The sequence below is a fragment of the Stegodyphus dumicola genome, chromosome 11 (genome assembly GCF_044657685.1).
Source record: "Stegodyphus dumicola isolate Sdum_Otavi_A_Nest chromosome 11, ASM4465768v1".
Classification (NCBI taxonomy): domain Eukaryota; kingdom Metazoa; phylum Arthropoda; class Arachnida; order Araneae; family Eresidae; genus Stegodyphus; species Stegodyphus dumicola.
The window spans coordinates 147625413-147647532 of NC_140778.1; the positions used below are offsets into that span (position 1 = coordinate 147625413).

The 22120-nt window shown below is 30.5% G+C and overlaps 1 protein-coding gene across 3 annotated transcripts in view; it reads left to right on the top strand.

The window, feature by feature from the left end:
- BRWD3 (bromodomain and WD repeat-containing protein) overlaps nucleotides 1–22120 on the top strand; it is a 123782-nt gene that overhangs the window by 89214 nt on the left and 12448 nt on the right. The window contains exons 33-34 of one of the 3 annotated variants that reach the window (XM_085827301.1): nucleotides 1951–2937; nucleotides 11940–12059. In XM_085827301.1, coding sequence (XP_085683427.1) covers nucleotides 1951–2937; nucleotides 11940–12059 — 1107 coding nt within the window. Of the gene's footprint in view, nucleotides 1–1950; nucleotides 2938–11939; nucleotides 13919–22120 lie in introns of those variants that run through there. The other 2 variants (XM_035358085.2, XM_035358086.2) reach the window with 2 other exon arrangements.

Genomic DNA, 22120 nt, shown 5'->3' on the forward strand with positions numbered 1-22120 from the left:
AGAGAGGTGAAATTTCTTCAGGAACATATTATTTTGCCCCAAAATTGCCAAAGCAACAGTGCTTCAAATTCTTTCTCAAAGCAGTTGCTATGAAATTTCCACCACAGCAAAAACAAAATATCATTTTTAACTAGGTTTACTAATTCAGAAGTCAAACAACAAAAATCAGCGTTATATTTACAAAATTTTTCACAGGACTAGTTTCGATGGTTTTACCGAACCACCATCCTCAGCTGCAAAACCGCAAATGAACAAGATAGGAAATAATGATTAGATAAGATAAGAAAGCCTGGACAAGAATAAGCAAGTGGCGCCATCTGTTGGCGAAACCAGAACTAAAACATAATTTCTCTAAAAGCCGAAGGCAAATTTGGATTGGAATTAGGATCGTTAACTAGAACAGAAAGATTTTTATGAATGTGAAATGCCTCTAGAAAATCCAGTTCTCCAATGGAAGATGTTTTTTGAATAATTTTGGCAGCAGAAAAATTGAAAGTGTGATTTTCGGACCAACAATGTTGAGCAACAGAAGACTTCTGGGTTTCCTTTTTTTTAACATATGCCTCATGTTCCTTGACGCGAAATTTTAAGGCTCTCTTAGTTTGGCCAATGTAAATTAAACCACACTTGCAAGAAATCCTATAAATACCCCAGGAATTCATATCCAGAATGGGGTCCTTGAGTATGAAACTCGGAATTTTATTGATGGGAGAATAAACAACCCGAAAGTTAAATTTCTGCAAAATATGTGCAACTTTGTAGCTAATTGATGGAAAGAAGGGAATGACAACAGAATTTTTATAATTTCCTAAAATAAGAGTGTGCCTTTTAGTGTGTTGAGATGAGAAATTTTTAACTGCTTGATTAATAATGTTGGGTGAAAAGCCCCTGTCAATAGCTATTGCTTTTAAATAATTTAGTTCTTCATCAAGGGCTAATTTGGAGGAGCAAACTTGAAGAGCACGGAAAACATAGGAATAAAATGAAGCTAACTTTTGTTTAGTCAGATGACATGGTTTAAAGTGTGGTGGAAGGCAAACCGATGAAAGTTTACGGTAAACCGTAGTACTGAAGTTGGATGTGTTACGTGTTATGTTAGGTTTACTAATTTAAAATAAATATGTATTTGATTCATGGGATATGCATGTATATAATGTATGATATTTTACAATAAAAGTAACTTTTTTCCTGTAAAATTCGACATGGCCCATTCTTTTTCTTCAATAAAATTCGACAAGTTGCGATAATACTGAAGTACGAAATTTTCTGATATATTTTTTAAGGTGTTATTAAATTTCATTCTAAAAGTATTATAGGTCTACAGATTTTTACAAAAGTCAGTATGCAGGCCTTCAGTCACGCTATATAGTATATTCTAAAAAGGATCTGTTGGCCTTATTTCCATAAATATTGAACATTAGCATATATTTCCAGTTACAGAGTTTGTTAAAATACGGCAGAAATTTGTGTAAAAACTGTACTAGGATTGTGTTTAAGAGAGTTTTGGAAACAAAATGACGTTATATTTCCTTGTATATACTATAGATTTCAGTTAGTAAAATGTTCATTATGCTTTATTAAGTAAAAAAAAAGTACTATTTTCATGTGTAAAATTCACTAAGATATTAGTCATGAATAGTTTCTTGGAGCCAGCTACAAAACTAATAATTAATTAATTAATTTGTAATAATTAATTATTATGAAAAAATTAATTTACCAGACAAGTCAAATTTGCAAATTTTCTGTAAACCTGATGAAAATTACTTAAAATCATGTGACTCAGTAAATTCATTCTATGGTAACTATGTGACTTTTGCACGTAAATGTACAGAACATTTTGCATTCAAATAAAAATGAAATACTTTCAGCTGCTTAGCTTTTGAGTTTATAAAGTTATTACAAATTCTACTTTTTATGTAACACAATTGTATCTCTGTTGATTATTTTTAGGTACTTCAAGAACAAATGGAGTTGCAAGTGAAAGAATCCTAAGAGTTTCTAAAAGGAAGAAATGTGAGAGGTCTACGAAGAAATACACTGAAAATGTTCGAAAGAAAGAACGCTCAAATTCCGATGGCAGTCAGTCAGATTCCAGTGCCAGTAATCAGTCAAACTCATCCGTTAGTAGCAGGAGCGAGGATCTGAGATGGGGTAGGAAAGCGAAAAGAATTCGCAAAGATTCTGCACCTCAAATACAGAAAACTCTAAGGCCTAGGATAATCAAAAAACATATTTCTATGAGGCATACTCGTTCCACAGCATCCTATCATAAAAAATCACCAGTGTATTCCAGTTCGCTTCGTTCACATACCAAGTTATCTGCATCTTTGCAATCTATGTCTCATTCCAGATCTTCATCACCAGAAAACCAGTGGCCATCTATAAAAAAGAGACCTGTAAATGATAAATTGTCACCTCTTCGTACTCGTTCCAAGAGACTTTTGTGCAGTCCGCCGCCAAGCAGATTAAGTTCTCTTCGGAGGAATGTAACGAGACCCCAGAAATACAAAAGCTCAGGTGAAAGCTCAGAGAGTGATGCCTCGGAGACTCGCAGCTCTAAGAGTGGTCAAAATTCTAATAGTTCTGGCTGCTCGAATTCATCATCCGCATCCTCAAAAAATACAACTCAGGAGACCAGGAGCAGCAGTAAAAGTCAACAGTCGTCTTCAAATTCAGAATCCGAAGGCAATTCAGATGAAGACGAAGAAACATCGCGAAGATCCACTCGTTTAGCGAAACGAGACAGCACAAGAGCTACCAGCCGTGCCTTACCTGGGCCTAAGGGTCAAAGCCCAAGGAAATTATCCAGTAGAATTCAGACCAGAAATTGTGGCCAAAGGACTGTACGTTACGAAGAAGGCAGTGATGATTCTTTGCAAAACTATGATTCTGAAAACGCTGAGCCAGTGATATCTTTCAGCAGCAGGGGCCGTTTACGTAAGTTTAAAAGTCATGCTAGAGCCTTCTTTCATGAATAACTTATAGTTTGTACAAACATATTTTTTAATGTTTTATTCAAGTATGCATTTGCTCAATTTTAAAGCAAAGTGCATCTAATTAATTTGATAAGTACACATATTTAGTTGTATTTTTGTACAAATGAAATTTTGGTATTTGTTTCCTCTTGTACAATTTGGTATTTAATAAGTAAATGGAAAAGATCTTGAAGAAAAGTATCTGACCATTTCATTATGTACATATCTCTCATTCAGGATAGCAGCTTAAAATGTCTTTCAGTAAATATCAATATGAGCATCTCGTTTTCATGTGGTGATGTAAATATATACGTGAAGATCTGCCAGCTGTTGGTAGCATATTGTTTTTCTCCCCTTTTTGTTATTTAAAGAAATCTCTCAGTAGGATTTATTTAAAAACTAATTTATATTTTTCTTGACTGCCAGAAGAGCCATATTTTAATGAATTTAGTTATGATCGTGAAGGAAAAAAATATTGTTTTAGTGTCTGTTATATATAATTCATTTCTTTAATTCATATTTTTACATCCCTTTACTATCGAGTAAAAAACGACGTCGTTTGAAACAGTGATCTTGTAAATATATGTCAAATGTTAAAGATTGTGCACGGTTCTTTTTTGTGTTGTAATTGCTATTATTTTGTGCCAGCTGATTGCATTTCGTGTCTCAGGATGGAAAAATTAATTCAGGAAATTGTTCTGCATGACTTGTGTGATAAGATCAAAATTAAATTAAAATTTCAATTTGTAAAATGAAATAAAATTACATTTTCAAATTGTACTCTTTGCTTATTTTTTTTTATTAAGTTCCATATTATTGATGAATTTTTTTTTTATAAATATTCTTGCACTAAAATATTGCCAGAATGTATATGTAAAATACATTTTTTAGAGGGAAGGTTGGTTAACTTTAAAAGGATGGTATGTTTTTAATGAAAACATCTTTGAAGTGATAAAAATTTGTAAATATTATATTTAGTTAGCTCATTCAATGATAGTTCTTTTGAGCAAGTAAAAGGCACAGTAATATTTAGTGTATATTTTATGTATGTTTTGCCAAGTTATTTCTGTTGATAACACTGCCACATCATATCAAAGTTATGCAGGAATATTTTGACGAGGTGGAAATCTCGTAATGTAAATCTCTATCTAATATATGCAGTACAGTAAAAAAAAGTTTTTTTTTTTTAATATAATGTGTGTTCTCATCTATATTGATATAAATATACAAAATCGTGTTCCTGGGAAAAGTTTTTGAATTAAAATTTGGAATTATTTTAGTGTAGAATTGATACCATCAGTAGTAGTAATTTGTGTCCCTCATTATCTTAAATAATGGTTCACATCGTTTTATCAGTTTATATGCATATAATTGTTAGATCGGTACATTATTTCAAATAAATGAATAGTGTATAAAATAAAATATTAAATAACCTTTTCTGTTATGTTTTTAAATAAAATTTGAACTGTTAGAAACATGGTATTCTTTATTCTTTTACAAAGTTACTCATTTGTTTCTGATAAGGATTAAAACTGGAACACAGTGAAACATTATTGCTTTTTCTAGTTGTGTGGATATTCCATCTTCTTCAGTTGTTCATCTATAATGTTGTTGAGAATTTTGTGTAATGATTTTGATATTTTTGAGAATTATTAGTAAGCTACTCATCCAAGCTTTTGCAAAATAAAATTTGTTACTATAGAACTGTAAAAAATACACTGTAAATTAATTAATAAAGTATCATATTTTAAAATTCCTAACATTTGATACTTATAATCTTCCTATGATAATCAAATTTTGATATTTTACATAGGAACTTATGTTCTGAGCAGTGATCTTTCATGTAAATGAATCAAGCATTATTATTTTATGTAAATATTACAGCATTATTTAGAAGCATTTGAACAAAGTATTAATAGATTTTCATCCATCTACTGGTAAACTGGAATTATGAAAAATTTGATGTTGTCTTGTATTTTCACTGTGGTAGAAAATTTGTTGAAATTCACATACATGGGAAGAATTTCTCGGAACTCACACTTGACATTTAAGGTTTTCTTATTCTAAAAGAAAATCCATAAAAGTGCATAAAAAGTGCTATATAATAGTTAGTTTTTACATACTTCTACGGTAATTGAGGAAAAAAATTAAAAGGCCTGGTTCTTTTTCTGATGTTAAGTAATATTCTTCCATTGTCTAAAAAAGAACGGGTATATAGTGGTGCTTTATTATAAAGGTGCTGGTACTTTCATTATGGGGTACCACTCAATGACAGGGTTTACATTCATCACTCAGAATAGCTCTCCATAAAAATACCAGCACTTTTACAGTGGGGCACTGCCCATCATGATAAGGATGTAGTATGAATTTGGGCTTTGCTGAGTAACAAAGAGCAACTATTTTCACTCTTCTTTGCTTATTTCTTTTAGGAAAGCTATCAAGTTTTATTTAATTAATAGTCATTAATCATATGATCGAAACTTCTTTTAATGGTGTTAAAGCTGTTTAAAAAATTCTTTAAGCTCTCTTTTATTTATGTTGTAATATCATTAAAATTTGTAAAAACTATTCATTTTATACTCAGAATAAATAGCTTTTGATATACCTATTTAATTTTGTAAAATATTTGTTTTTTATTTTAAAAGTTCTGCATTGGAACTAAGATAGTAGCAGAAGAAATTACACACTTTTAAAAGAAATACTAATCATGAAATATGCAATTTAAAAAAAAAAAAAATATTTTTCCAAAAAGAGACTTATTTTTAATCAAGCACTTCCTTAAAAGCTTTTCAATATATTTGGGAAGAAGTTGAGTTTTCGTTTCCATTTTGGTAAAAACAGAATCATCTTATCATGATAATCTGTTATGACTGTTGCATCAAACATTTTGTTCTAGATTGATTTGGGCTAGATATGATTGAAAGACAATAAAAGTCTGGCTGTGCTCCATTATATCTGACAAAACATTTATGGAAAGAGCTATGTTCATGTACTATTTCAGGGTTTAAACGGAAATTAACAAGATGCAATCAAACAAATCTTTTTTAATAACTCTGGTTATAATTCCCCATTCAGTGCTTTAAAATTTCTATATTGCATAAAAGGACTTTCAATATGGAATCAAGAGGACTTTATTTCATATGCACATGTCTCCAGTTTGGAAGAATTTTTATAATGTGGAACTATTTATGGATTCTGAGGCGCAGCTTGCTGTGTGGAGTTTTCACTGCTTCCTATAAGTAACATGTAAGTACAAGCCAGTTTCTTTAGAAAGATCCCATCATCATCAGATAGGTGATTTACCTCAATTTAGATTTTTTAAAAGCTAATTTTGAAAACTTCTTTCTTCCTTTGATATCAATGTCTTCATTTTTAATTACAAGAATGGGAATCATTTTCAAAATCAAAAAATATTTTCTAAATTAAGTGTTAAAAATAAATTGATCTAAAGAAGCTTGTTTATGTGTGTTAACTATTACTTAAGTATTTTCGATATAATACAACAAAGAAATTCTAAATCTTAAACTGATATATGATCGAAAAATATAACTTTCAAGTATATTTTGTGAATTTTGATTTATTTATTTATTTATTTATTTATTGCAAAGTATTTCTAGAGTCCTTCTAATCCCAAATAATTGTAGTTATCATTTGTAAAAGTTAATACCAATGCTTATTACCTTAAAATTTTTGGTCTTTTTATTATCTGAGAAATCATTTGCAATTTTTTGATAATTTGATCCATTGGCAGTTATAGGGTATGATGCATTTTATTAGCTGATAAAAGCAAGAATTTTCACTTCTTCCTCAGATATTGGATTTACCCATTCTGTTGCAATATATTTGATAGTTTCAATTATGAAAAGTTTAATCATTGGAATATAGTTTTAATTAGAAAATAAGAGTCTATTAAAAATCCTTTAAAATTAAATGTATGATTAAAAATGAAGTATGCTATGCTATATTCTATTCTATTTATATTAGAATCATTTATATTTTCTGAATGAGTTTTGATTGAAGGTAATTTAATTTTAAAAAAAATCAGTTTTTATTTTTAGGCAAATTTTTATATAACATAACATAATTTTGTATTATATGTGGAACATAAAAATATATCCCTATAATTTAAACTTTTCCTGGTCTAAAAAATTTTTTTAATGTACATTTTTTTAGTTTATGAATTTTTAAAGTGTGCTACTGTTTTAAGTTTTTAAAATTAAATATTTTGCTGCTCTGTTTAAAATTGTGAATGAAATGATGTATTTAAATAAGTTACTATTTTATTCAGCACATTTAGTAAATACATATTGGTTTATCAGTTTATTTAATAAGTAGACATTTACACATATTGGTTTAGAATGAGTAAGTTTGATATGATAAATATTATTTGTTTAATGTTTTTTGGAGGAATGGGATACTTGCATTCATAAAGTTGTTATATAATTAAAATTTTACAATTAATTTCATGCTGGATAATTTTTAATAATTAGTTTTATGGCAAACTTTTTTAAGCTGTTATAAACTTTTACGACAGTTGTTATAATTTATGTCATAAAAAGAATAAAATGCAACACATTCAGTTTATCTTACTCAGAAAATTTTATGTATTAATTGGAAGTTTTAATTAAGGCTTTAACTAATATACTATAATTTTAAGTAGCATTTGAATTAATGATATGAATGGTAACACATATCTCTTTTACACACTGTCCATTAAGTGGACACGTTTGAACATTATTTTGTAAATATTTAAATGAATATAAATAGTACTTATGTATTATCCCATTGACCGTGAAAGTTGGCTACCATAGAACCACAAATGTTATCAATTGTTCCTGCAGAAAGAACTGATGCCTCTTCAATTCTTGAATTTTAACTAATAAACAATCAGTATTTGACTCTCTTTGTTTTGCAATTTGTAAAAATGCCTGTCAGTTTCTACTGTTTTGTTTGGCCTTCTGATTTTACTGAAAACTCTGTCTAAAAAGCTATGAGTACAAATTTCTCAAAGCTAATTGTTCCAGTCTATTACTTATTTGTTAGCCATATTCAGATGAACCGTATCATGTCCAATTAATATATGCTTTTTTCATGGTAAAATCACACAGCCTTTCCACTGTTTGCTGTTCTGTAGAGGGTAGGTCACAAATTTTAATCATTTCTATCAAAATGGAGGGGGAAAATATAGCAATAACGCTTAATTTAAATCCTTGTTGATAAATACAAAAGATGATTTGTCAAGCATCAATCAAGTTTACATCAGTTGATGTTGCAGATGTAACGAGTGTGCTACGACGTTACGTTCGTCCATAATTGGCACCAAATTGTGCTGCGTGGCAACAGTTTCACGGTCAATGACATAATACGTAAGTACCATCTGAACTAAGGCTAAATTCATCCTTAGATTAATCCTGCAAAATTTATAGAGTTTAAAAAATATGTATTTCAAAAAGAGTAGGCATGGAATTCCTCTTCTTCTGGGAGCAAAAATATACAGTTGTAGGTTGAAAATATGCTTTTTAACTAGGATAAACATACATAGATTGATTAGAAAAATACAATTTAAATCAGGAAAATAAACTTTGTTACAAATGATAAAATTTCCTCTTTCTGTATACAGTCAAAAGTAGTTAATCCGGACTCCTCGGGACTTTGGTGATTCCGGATTATAGATCATCAGTTTAAATCTGGTAAGATGGCATGCAGAAATTATAAAATTAAAAATATGAAACCGTAATTTATAAAATAAAGAACAACTATGATCTAAAGGGTATCAAAATTTACAAAAAAAAAAAAAAAAAAGACTTAATATTTATTTATTTACTTTATTAAACATTTCTTTTAATGTAAGTTGTTTAAGTTGCTTCGTTTTATGTGACAATACTTTCTCTTTAATTCTTTAAACAGACATAATTTCTTGTTCAGTTACAAAGTTCCGTTGTTCAAGTCCTATAATTGCTGTGTTGAGAATACCGACAAATTTGTCAATCGAAATTTTTTCGTTTTCAATAACCTCTGTGTCACTTTCTTCACTATCGAAAGCAAATTATAACAATGAGGAATTTGATTTAAATCATATCAAAGACGGAGTACATCGAAATGAAATACTACATTTATCCCCCGCAGAGCAGTGTGAAATTGATAAACGGATTTCGGAATGGTTAGAGAAACAAAGGATATTCCTTTATCCATTTTTTTGCAGCAATTTCACTTTTTGTTTGATGGATTTCGAAACGTACTTTTGCTTTGTAGATCCTTTACATATTAGAAAATATATATCGGAAATTCTATTTGACATAATCGAAAGTTCAAGCTTACTTTTATAAAATTGCTCTAACAGTCTCGGCTCTAACAGCCGGATCCAATTCGAAGATTAAGGAACAACACAATCTGCAACATTAACTAAATGAGATAATTTTAGCTTAGCTTATACCATCCGTTATTATACATTAAACGCTCATGCGTATGCGCACATGCATATTTGCAGCCGTAAAGGTCTTATGCGCAGAAAGTTTGTAGCTTTGAGGTCCGGATTATGAGTGTCCGAATTAATGACTTTGACTGTATTTTCTGAATATGTTTCTTCATAATGATAAGTATGTGCTTTCTTTTTACATGTTGATTAATCGGTGCCAGTTTCTTTGTGCTTTGGGTTTAAAATTTTTTTATTTTAAATTAGAATATAAGAATTTTTGAGAATGTGGTTCAGTTATTTTAAAGATTTAATTATTTATTGCCCCAAAATTTGACTTATTTCATTTTATAATTCCAAATTATAATCAAATACTAATAGTAATAGTTTGTAAACGTTATGTATCAAAAAATGATTTTTGTTGAATTATAAATTTTCTCCTCAGTATGTCTCTGAAATTTTTCAAATGCACATTTTTTTAAAAGTTATGTGTTTGTGGAAATTTAGTATATGTTGTGTGATAAACTGATACATATTTTCTTTGAATCATGAAAAAAAAAAACCTTTAATAAAAAATGCTTAATTAACAGTTTTAAATAAAATAAACATTAATTTTTTTTTTTTTTTTTTTTTTTTTTTAAATGAGACATCACTTATGTGTAATACTAAACAGAATTACTGAAGTTTTAAAAGTATTTTAATAGACTTTGCTTTGAATTTTTAACTATTTTAAATTTTAAAATGTTAAGCTATCCTGTGCTGCAACTCTTCAGTTATTTATATATTAAAAGTTAATGCAGTACATAAGCTAATATTACTAGGAAACATAGGTTAAAAACGTTTCATTATCTCATTAATAGATAGATATATGGGTTTGCTTTAATTTATTACACAGCCATCACAGTATTTATTTAATCAGTTCTGATATATTATATGAAATGAAACTATAGCACAGTGAACACCCATATAAATTACAGCAGCTTAAAATTATCAATTTGAGAATGCTAAATGAAACTAGAAATGTGTGGTATAATATTTGTTGTCATCATGCAGCATTACAACCTATTTAAATCAAAGCTTTTATTCAGATCATTAATTCTACTGAAAACTATGCCTGGTGAAAATTATTTAGAAATGCTAATTTGTTAAAAAAAATTCTTATTCTAAATTTTTATTTAAAGAATGAAATCGATTGAAAGAATTGAAGAAAATTAAAAAAATGTGATGTTTTTAAGTTGCATATCACTCTTTTTATATTAAATACATACATATTGTGGATTAAACACAATATTTTTTAGAAAGATGAAAAATGTTAGTTAAAAAAATTATGAGAATCCTTTAGACTCTGAATGTAATATTGAGATTTCAATAATTTTCAATAATTACATGCTATAGAATTGAAGATTGTACAGATTAAATAATTTTACATGTCTTCCTGAGTCTTGTTTACACTTTTTTCTTTTTAATTTAAAATTACATTTGGCCTGTCAGCTCATGAACCCCAAATCATATCTCAAGAATTATTTAATCAAGATTTATGGAACGTAAAATTTTTATTTTCTAAACATATTTTAGGTACAAAGAAAATATTTTAAGTGCAAGAGGAAAATGTACAGGAAAGAAAAAGGGGTATATATTTTTTTTAGGAATTCTTTCGTAAAAAATACATCATCGTAGTTTATGAAAAAAAAATTGTATCTCTCTTTTGAAATTACATTCACAGGAATGTTTATGTTTTTAAACAAAAGTCGGTAAATGAATAAGTAAGCTGTTTACATAAAGTCCAACACCACAGGTTTCCTTAAATTTAATCCCTGTGCTAACTTTGCAATATGTTCTTGCTTCTGCAGTTGGATTATTAATTCTGTTATTAGCTTATTAAAGTGCTGAAACTGAAATTTTAGATTTATTAAAACTATTTTTTTTTATCCTTTTATTACCGTGCTTTTTATTTCTAATTAAATCTACAAGGATTATTTTTAAGAATCTATTCGTTTTTACCATCGATGTAAGCATAGATAATTTGTTGTGTAGAAGTTGCACAAATCTACTGTAAGCTGCAATTTAAGCTGGAACTCGACATCTGAAAGTTGTGGATGTGTAAGTTCCTTACATATATTAATCACAAACTCAAAAGTAACACTTATACCCAAAGTACTTCTTTATTCAAAATGAAAAATTTGCAGATGTTTCTTACGAAAAAGTGAATTTAGTGCATGCAAAAAATGCCATATAATTTCAATAATAAAATAAACTATTTCTTCAATCAAAATACATTATAGCATGCTTTTATTAAAAATATATTTACATATTTATATAAAGAAAAATTATCATTAAACTTACGTGCTAAATTTTTTAAAAATCAAATTTGGTTTGTTTACATTAAAAAAAATAAGTACAGTTCACAGACAGCGATCGATTATCAAAATTTTACTGCGGTTTGAGGTACTCGCCTGTAAATTTATTTTTGCCGATTTTATGGAACTTTTTATAATAAAATCTTTTAATATTTTATATATATAATTAAAACTATCATCTATTCACTGTTTTAGGTTTCCCATTGAGTAATGGTGTGCAGAAAAGCCCTTGGATGTGTAAAAGAATTTCCACTCAAAAGTTGAAAATGCACGAAAGAGAAAGCATTGTGAAAAAGGAGTCTGCTAATATGGAAGGTACGTCAGAAAACTCTAGTATTAGCAATTTACCTAGTACTTCAGAAGTTCATAATGAAAATATACCTTCAGATCAGAAATCAACTATAGATACTCGGAAAGAAATAAGAAATGATGCAAGAATTCCTAGAAAATGTTCTGTAAAATATGCCCGACCACCTTTGTATCATCGAAAAACATTTTATGCGAATTCAATTTCTGCTCACACCAGATCTGCATTTCGTAAACTTGGAGTGCCTGTACCTACAATGCTTGGTCGCCGCAATGTGAAGAAAGCTTGCGAAAATAATACAAAGAAAAACCAGACCAATAAGGCAATCTCTGTTTCAAATTGTAATGTTTCTAACATTCCTAGTACATCTGGTAGTTCTGATATTGGAAGAGTTGATTTAAAATGGGAATTGAGAGCTAAAATTGTTCCCAAATATTTGAATCCAATTTTGAGAAATCGGAAAACACGACCACAGCATTTTATTAGAAGCAATGTATGCCCTTTAGCATCAAGGTATAAAAATGTGGCATTAAAGTCATTAAGGAAAGAGCATTCAAATTCTTCAAACTCAAAACTGTCAATACCATCCAGTTTTGCCATAACACCAACTGAACCTATGAAGTTGAAGAAAAAAAGAGTGGCATTGAAAGAGCGATCAATGAATTGCAAATTAGTGTGTGGCATAGAAAGCTCACAGAGTCAAACAACTTTAGATAATAAACAAAAAAATAAAACTGAAAGCCAGGATTATGATCTTTCAAATATGCCTACGTATGAAAAAAATAAAAAGAATTCTGTTAGCAATAATAAATCATGGAAAAGTATTCAAAGCAAAGGGCCTGGTGGCAAAGATGAGCGGCATTACTTAAATCATGAAATGAATAATGGTTATGAGGAAGGTAATAAATGGTCACACAGATCAACTCGTTTAACAACAAGGATCAACACAAGAGCTACCAGTAGTGCCTTTCGGGCTCGGAAAAAATTAAATCCGGTGGAAGATTTTTCAGCTAAAATTCGAACCCGCAATTGTGGTCGAAGGACTGTGACATATGAAGAAGATAGTGACTTTTATCAATAATTTAAATGGTGATGTGATTGGTATGGATGTAAAAAAATTGTCCAAGACGAAAGAGTAAAAGTGTGGAAATATCTGTCCAACAGATTTAAGATTTAAAGTTTTTCATTAGTCTACGTGTGAGTTTTAAAAGATGTTTCAGTTCCATAAAACTCTTTCAGGTCTTTTGCATTATTATAAGATTGTACAGAAAACTAGCACAGTGTGTTTTTGGATATTTGAGATTATTTACACATTTCAAATGTAAAAAGTCAATGGTATCTTTCTCAGATTTGTACAGAGCCTTTCTTTTCACATATAGCTGTGTTTGTGAAAAGGTTGTCATCTTTTTCTCTTACCTCATAAAACGAATGAAAATTTACTTAATTTGATGAAAAACTTTTAGTTACACTTTTGATAAGTTACTAACTTTTTTTGATGCTGTTTGAAATATGCAGAAATCCGGTATTGTGATTATACTCAGGGGAATTTTAAATTTCAATGCAATTTTTATTTGGTTGCCCTCTTCCTTGCTTGTTAAGTGTGCCTTAATGTTCTAAAATAATTGTCAAGTGGATAAGGGATGAAAACGAAGATCTGCAAGCACAGTTCATTGATTATAAAAATCTTTATTAAGAATAATGATTAATTTATTTTGTTTTGTTTATTGGAGCCAGAGAGCTTCTTTCCAGAATCCTTTTGTGAGGTGTTTACAGAACTTGAAATATGTCAAGATATTCTTTCAATTCTACATTTGTGACCACTGTTATCGGAAATCCCAATTTCAATAAAAGCCAAATATTTCTTGTATGTGTTTCTTGCTGAAGGTGTGAAGATAATTTTTTTTCGTATTAAAAAATACACAGTTTTTGAATTGAATGTGGGAATATTTTCAGATTATAATAAAAACCTAGAAACATATACAAAAATATTCACATGAAATTTTTCACATAAAGCTATTATTTATTATGTTATAGTTTACCTTTATAAATTATTTATTCTTATTTTTTATGTCCGTATTATATTACAACTTCATGTTGGAAAACAGAAGAAATTTCTTAATTCAGTGCCTCTTGAAAGTTTTTTAAGTAAGAAAGAAAGTAAGTAAGAAAGAAAGTGGTAAGAAAGAAATTTTTTCGTGAAACATTTATTATCAGAATTTTTTTTTACAAATTTGAGTTGACTAAAGTATGATATTTTACTTTTTAATTAAAAAAATCCAAAAGAGTTCATATTTTAATGATAGCCCAAAAGGATTTAACGTGTTTTATGCTCTCACTGAGCTGGCAGTCTACCCAGACTGCTGTTGTACTCATGCTTGCTAGCTTTAACCCTCTTGAGCGGTGTGACTGGCTTTATCCAGTCATGGGATTTTTTGTTACTTGATACATATTAGTGCATAACTTAAGATATATTTCTTTAATAATGTAAATGCACTCTTAATGAATGTGAATTTATGAAAAAAAAAAGGCTAAAATATATAAATTTAGCTAACAAATGCTGCATAAATACAAGTCTTCATGACAGTTCCAAAAACCTGTGCTGCTTAGAGGGTTAATATTACGTACCATTTTCGCCGTGCTTAATGCCATATATGATTCAACTGCAAAATTTAAAAAATTGTAAAAGCAGCATCTGTGTAAAAGCCCTAATTAAGCGTTGGCAATTTTTTTTAAACATTTTGTCAGATATTTTCAGTTTTTCTTATCAGTGTTTAGTTTTCATAGTAAGATCGCATACAAAACTTTTTTTGTTTTTGTGTTAACTTTATTTAATAATTAAATATTGTATTCTTCGCATTTGCATCACATAACAGCAAAATCATAAAACATTTCAAAACAGCGTATTTTTGGAATTTCCGACAGACGGTCTCGCAACTGGAGATAAAAATATTTTATTTCATGCATTGCTGCCACTGTTCACTTCCAAATTGTTGCCAGGGTTCGTATGGTCCTTAAGAGTCCTTAAATTTTTTGGAATTGATATTTGGTCTTTAAAAGTCCTTAATTTTGGCCAAAATCAGCAGAAGGTCCTTAATTTTAATCATCTGAAATTTCTGTCTATTTTTATGACTGCCATTTTGAGTGTGAATTAGCATTTTGGAGGAATATTTTTGGCGATTCACTGACATATATGGTTATCTTTTGAATGGGTTCATGGGTTATAATTTGCTTCTATTTCTAATAAAAATGATGGGATACTTGAGTTTCTAAGCAAGAAGTGAAACATAAGCATTTCAAAATTCCTTTTTTCTAATAAAGAACTCTTAAACAACTTTTCGCTTTTGGGGATGTGAATTCTTTTATTAAACAGCTCTAAATGTGGTGACTTGTCAACATTTTGGCAATTTTAGGATCAGTTTCTGTAGAAAATTTTTAACTCCGAGATCTGACAATTTTTTGACCAGTTTTTTTTTTAAAGCATCATAACATTGATAAATTTCATTAAAATAATGGTAATATATTGAAATTATATATAAAAAATAACATTAAAATAAAACATTCTATTTTTTGCTGTCATATTATAAAGTTTCATTTTGGCAACTTATACAATATTATGAATCTGCTAAATAAGGCATATTGCTCATAACTTACGAAACAGCTCTTAGCAAGAGCAAAATTAGCTATGCAATTAATTAAAAGTGTATTCTTTTTAATTTTTTCATAGTAAGCGTTTTTCTCATGCAATTGTCTCGGAATATTCAAAATTCTCAGAATATGCATCAGTTTTCTCTATAAAATTAATTTTACACTTTTTCCCTCTTTCTTTTTTTTTTTCAAAATATTTCTGACTTTTTGCTGTTACAGAATTGGTAGGGATAATTTTTCTTTAGTATTTTAGACATTGCTGCTTGCAGCTTGGAAAGTTTAGAAGGGTTTGAAATCAAGATTTATAGACCCACGATTCTAGAAGATTCCAGAAATATGTGACAAAATGAAAAATGTCTCCATGATATCGACACGTAATGGATGTATTTTACAGAAAGTTTGCGATGAATTTCTTACCTTTTGGAGAACGTCTGGAAGAACAATGAAAACATAATATTTAAATGTTTTACTCCTGATACTAGAATCTTTTTCTTAACATGTTTATCTTCCCTTTATTTTCTCTACCTTTCACTAGACACAAGCATCAAAAATGCTTCTAATCTTATCACTGGGCAGGCATTATAGAAAGGAATTTTTTTATTAATAAAGAAATTGAAAACTTACAATTTAAAAGATTCATCTAATATGTCTTAATGCATCATACACAGAGCTGACACTAGGCATTTTCCCACCTGATGCAATTTCTGTGGATCCTAAACGTTTTGCTATTTCTAGATTTTTGTTGTTCAGTGTGTCTCTAAATTCTAAAAATTCTGCCACACCAGCTTTGTAACCAGGCTTTACCATATATATTTCATATTTCTTCTGAATGTTCATATTACTAAAGAAATAGAATTAGCCACTTTTTCTATACATTCTAAATGCATTTAGTGTTTTTTAGAATAACAGAAATAATTAGATCCAAAGGTTCTAAAATGAAAAGGAACCGTGTTGAAGAAAGAAACTGAATACATAAAGAATATTACTCCTCAAAAATATGTGCAGTTATTATTATGTAACTTACCCAATTGTTTATAATTTCAGCCTTTCAGTTTATTATTCAGTCGGGGTTTTGGGACTATTAAACTTTTACCAGATCAAGTAAACTCTCATAGGTACCTTGCAGTGGCATAGCTAGGGTGGGGCAAGGGGGCATCTGTTCCCGGGCGCAACATCCAGAGGGCGCCAAATTGATGATATGAAATTTTTTAATGAAATGTTTTCCATTCTTGGCACACAGAAAGAGGTGCAAATTCTTCAGTTGTCCCCGGGCGCTGCAAACTCTAGCTACGCCCCTGGTACCTTGTGGAGATGTTGACAAGTTAGGAGATAAGCACGCAGAAACTAGCGAGAGCATTGGTTTGCATATTGAGACAACTCTCTAATTGTTAGAAAAAATTATTAAAGAGAAGGAAATCGATATAAACTAGCGAAAATGTTTAGAAAGGCATCAAATTAAAATGAAGGATAAATATTTTGTTGAGTGTTGTTACAAAACATAAATGCTTTGTAGCTTTTAATGTGTATGCTAATATCGTTTAAGAATCAATGTGATAAATTACATGCATTTTAAATTGTGAAATTTTATTAGATTTTGATTTTAATAGGCTTTTTTAACAAATATTGTTAAAAAATAAAATCTAATAGTGGCCATGTAAATCCATAATGACTAAGGTTATCTAATTACCTAATTTAATTATTTATAACTAACTGCTTACCCTTAAAAGTTATCTCTACATATTAAAGCGAGTTATTGCCTTTCATTAACACTTACTGTGGTCACAAGATAAAACACAAAAATTTAAAAATTCAAGTAAAACTTATTCTTTGCATCTAGTGAAACTTAAAAATAATACAAAACAACTTATCATCTCTGGTATTTTAATCGCTATTGGAACATTAAAGTATATTAACTGGGCTACAATCAAGCTATGACACTAACTGCATCAAACAGAGCCTGACTAAGTTTCAACACTTGCCAACTGTGTCCACATCAGACCTTTCAGGTTTGTTCTAATGAGCAGGTCTCTCTCTAGACAAGCAACAGCGGTGACAACATTCAGTCTTTTGTTATGAATCATGCTATGATTATGATCTTACTTTTCATTTTAACCTATACCGTTTGACATAAAATCTACCTGCTATTTACTAAACCTCTAGACTGACTAAGTATGTAACAAAATGAGACACAAAAAAATCAACATAAAGCTAACTATTAGTAAAACGTAAGTAAATGTCATCTTTCAAATATGTCCAACTATTATAAGTGTAAAATATTTAATCCTACTTGATAAATTGTATAAAGTTTATTTTATTCTCAAACTTATTAATCATTATGTTAAATAATTCATGTTTAGTAATAATGCATACTACTCAGGGATCTATTTTATTTTTAGGATGGTATTACAAAAGTGCAATTCAGGCATAGAATAGTATTTTTAATTGAATTTATCCAGTTCCCATTTGCTCATAGGTCCTTAATTTTTTCATTAATGGTCATTAAAAGTCCTTAAAAATACTTAATTTCTGTGTGCAGAAATGTGTACAAACCCTGTGTTGAGTTTGTTAAACAAAAGTTCATTAAAAGTTTTACAAAATATGAAATCCAAAATTCGGGCTTTCGGGTGCACAAGGACAAGGCTATTAAAAATTTAATGACTATAGGTACTATAATTTTTTTCCAATTCGAGGAACATACATGCGGATTCTTTATTACTCAGTTTCTTAGTAATGAAGAATGCAGGGTTAGTTAATACAGGGTGATAGTATTTGGTGGCAACACTTTGAAAAGTGATTTGGTGTTTCTAAAGGACAACGCAGAATCCCGTTTCAAGACTAATAGCCCATTCAGGCTAAAGCCCTTTTGGACTTGTAATAATGGTGCTCAAGTGAGAGCAGTTTCTGTGTAAACATTCTTCTAATCTTGACTGAAAAATTTCCATCATTTGACGAAGCAGATCGGGTTGTACCATGCAATTTCTTGTTGTCTGATGTTCATTTTTTTATATTGATATGGTTTGTAGTCTAGTAATCTCTTCAGAAATCCCCAATGAAAAAAGTCAGACAAATCTGGGAATTTTGCAGGTCATGTCACTATGTATGGATATGAGTTTTTCCAAGAAGATTTCTCTTAAAGCAGTCATGGACACACACTCAATATCACTTATGACCCACCCTACTGGAAGAAATTAATTTCAGGAAACCTAGGGAGCTGTTGCATAAAAAATGTTTTCACCATGTGTGTGTAGCACTCTGCATCAACAATTTTGGCATTTCCTGGATTACCTTAAAAAATATGGCTCAATAATGCCAGATAATAAAAGCGCGTACCACACTATAGCTTTTGGACTATGTAATGGCTTTTCATGCAACTCACCTGGATTTTCATCATTCCAGTAGTGACTAAAATTGCACAGTCACCATTCTTATAAAAACGATTTTACGCAGACAGCATACTGTACACCCAATAACTGCTCCATGTTTAACAAATGGCATTAAATATCAAACTATAATCCAAAAATCTCCTCACCCCCGCATAAGCAGAAAATGAGCAATTGGACTTTTTTAATTTTTTGCTTGACTTTTGGACCCTGTATTAATGAACCTAATATGCCAGCTTTGTTTAGACCAGAGGGGGGAATTTCTTAGTTCGGGAGGGGGGTAGACTGTCAGTCTTTTTAGCTGTTAAGTATTTAGTTTTAAGTTTATGAATACTAAAAATTATCTTTACTATACAAATTTTGGTATTTACCAATATTTTCTATACTTTGTTTTAATTTTATTTATAAAACATAATAGATAGTAATCAAAATAAATGTACATATGTATTTTTCGAGTTTGGGAAGAGCAAAAGGAATACTTGAGGCAGAAAAGGTTGAGAACTACTGGTTTAGACAGTATTAAGTAATATATCTTGGAATAATGAACAGAAATTATTTCATTATCTTGGAATAATGAAAAGAAATTATTTCATGATACCGTTACTTAACATTTGCTTCAAGTTACGTTTTAGAAATACTTTTACAAATAAGCTGATGCTGACTCTATATTTACTATTAAATTTAAAATGCCATTTTTAATATTTTTGTCCTTAATCTTTTGACAGTTTTTTTAACCAGCTCATAAATTGCCTTTAAATAGTATAAATAAATATTTTAATCTTCATAACTTTTCATTTATTTAGATGATAATAGATCATTTAAGGAAATAAGAAATCAAAACTGTTTTAAGTAACTAATATATACCAAGTGATGACACATCTCATGATTGGATAAAAGCAGTAAATCCATTCAAAAGTACAAATAAAGTAAAAGAAAATATTGTGGTTGAAGTGAAGGAACAAAGTTGTCAAAATCAGTTTTCATGTGTAAGGTTATCAGAAATCTACATGTGCAGTGTGGATTTGCGTATTATAAGAAAAAAGCTTGAAAATATACATCCATCTGTTGTCAATACAAAAAAAATCTCTCTAATGATTTAAATAATCTAAGTGAAGTTTATGTTATTATCTTTGATACATTATGCAGCTGAATTAATATATTTAACTAGATTTCATGTAAAGCATCATCTTTCTGATAGGTAATATATTCTTATGTATAAGGGCGAGTCAAATGAAAGTGAGCCAACCTCTCCTCAGCAAGAATGGTTCGGTCCATCATCTGCGGCGCATGCGCGTAGCACAGAGACAGCCTTCATTTACGAAAGTGGCGTGAAAGTGTGAGGTTAAAGTTCTTTAAAGCGCTCTTACACTGGGTTGAAGACGGTAGCGTGACATAATGGATGCTCCAAAAGAGGAACAGCGTGATGTGGTCAGGTTTTTGACAGCTGAAGGTGTTTCCCAACATGAAATTAGTCGCCGTATGACTGCTGTGTACGGTGAACATTGCATCGCATTGGCCACTGTGAAGCGTTGGAGCAAACGGTTCAGAGAAGGACGTGAAAGTTGCAAAGACGATCCAAGACCGGGCCAAAGCCACCTTGCAATCATCCCCGACACTATTGCACAGGTTGATGAGCTGATTAGACAAGAACGGAGGATAAGCATCGATGAACTGGCAGAGCGTGTGAACATCAGTCACGGTTCGGTTCACACCATAGTTCATGATCATCTCAGTTATCGGCTTTTGTGTGCTCAATGGATGCCCAAGATTTTGAACGACCGCCAGAAGACGGAGAGGTTCGGCGCGGATTGACTCATCTCATCCGGTATCACAATGAGGGTGACGACTTCTTGTCTGCAATTGTGACCGGAGACGAATCATGGTGTCACCACTACCAACTTGAAACACGCCGGCAAAGCTTACAGTGGAAACATTTGAATTCACCACCCCCGAAGAAAGCAAAGGCTGTCATTTCCTCGAGAAAGGTGCTATTGACTTTTTATTTCGATCGTCAGGAGCCATTACTGATTGAATTTGCTAAACGTGGAGAGACTATCAATAGTTCGCGATATTGTGCAACGCTGTATCGGCTGCGTGTCGCAATCAAGAACAAACGACCTGGAAGATTGACCAATGGTGTGATCTTGCTACACGACAATGCTCGTCCCCACGTCGCTGATGTGGTTAAGACACAACTGGCAAAGTTTAAGTGGGACACGCTGCAACATCCTCCATACAGCCCAGATTTGTCGCCATGCGACTTTCACATTTTCGGGAAACTGAAAAAACATCTCAAGGGTACCAGATTCGTGTCGGACGACGCCGTTAAGGAGTCGGTTACAGACTTTTTGAATCGACAGCCCAAGGAGTTTTATGAGACGGGGATCACACGGCTCATTTGTCAACGGGATAAATGTCTCAATGTTCATGGAGACTACCTTTAAATAAAGTACTCTGTTTATCATATATTCGCATTGGCTCACTTTCATTTGACTCGCCCTTGTACTTTATTGTAAGGCATTACTTTAGAATAGGCACTTCAAGGTTATTTTCTCTTCTGGCTTGCCTCACAACCATGGTAATAACTGTTGAGTCCTCTAATTTTCTAAAATTCTTTACTCCCCTCTGTGCGGTGATGATATATTTGAAGGAAGATTCATTATGGCCTGACCCTATATTAAAGTAATAGGTTATAATGCAGTCTTGCTCTTACCTGTAGTTGAACAAATATGCCTGTACAATATCTTGTGAGATATATTTCAATACAACAATACAAATGCAAATGTAACACTGAAAAGGTTGGTAATTATTTCGTGGTGGGAAGATAAACAACGTTATATGGTTGCAAAGTAAAATACTTATTTTTTCACTTACAAAAGTAAGAGGAAGTAAAACATAAGTGATCACTTTTAAGTAAAATTTGACCAATAAAATATTAAGTCTTAATGCAGTTTTTTTTTATCCAATCCTAAACTGCTATTTAGATAGCATTTATACAATTATTAATTTTTCTGTTTTCATAATCTTTAGATCATTGGGATGAT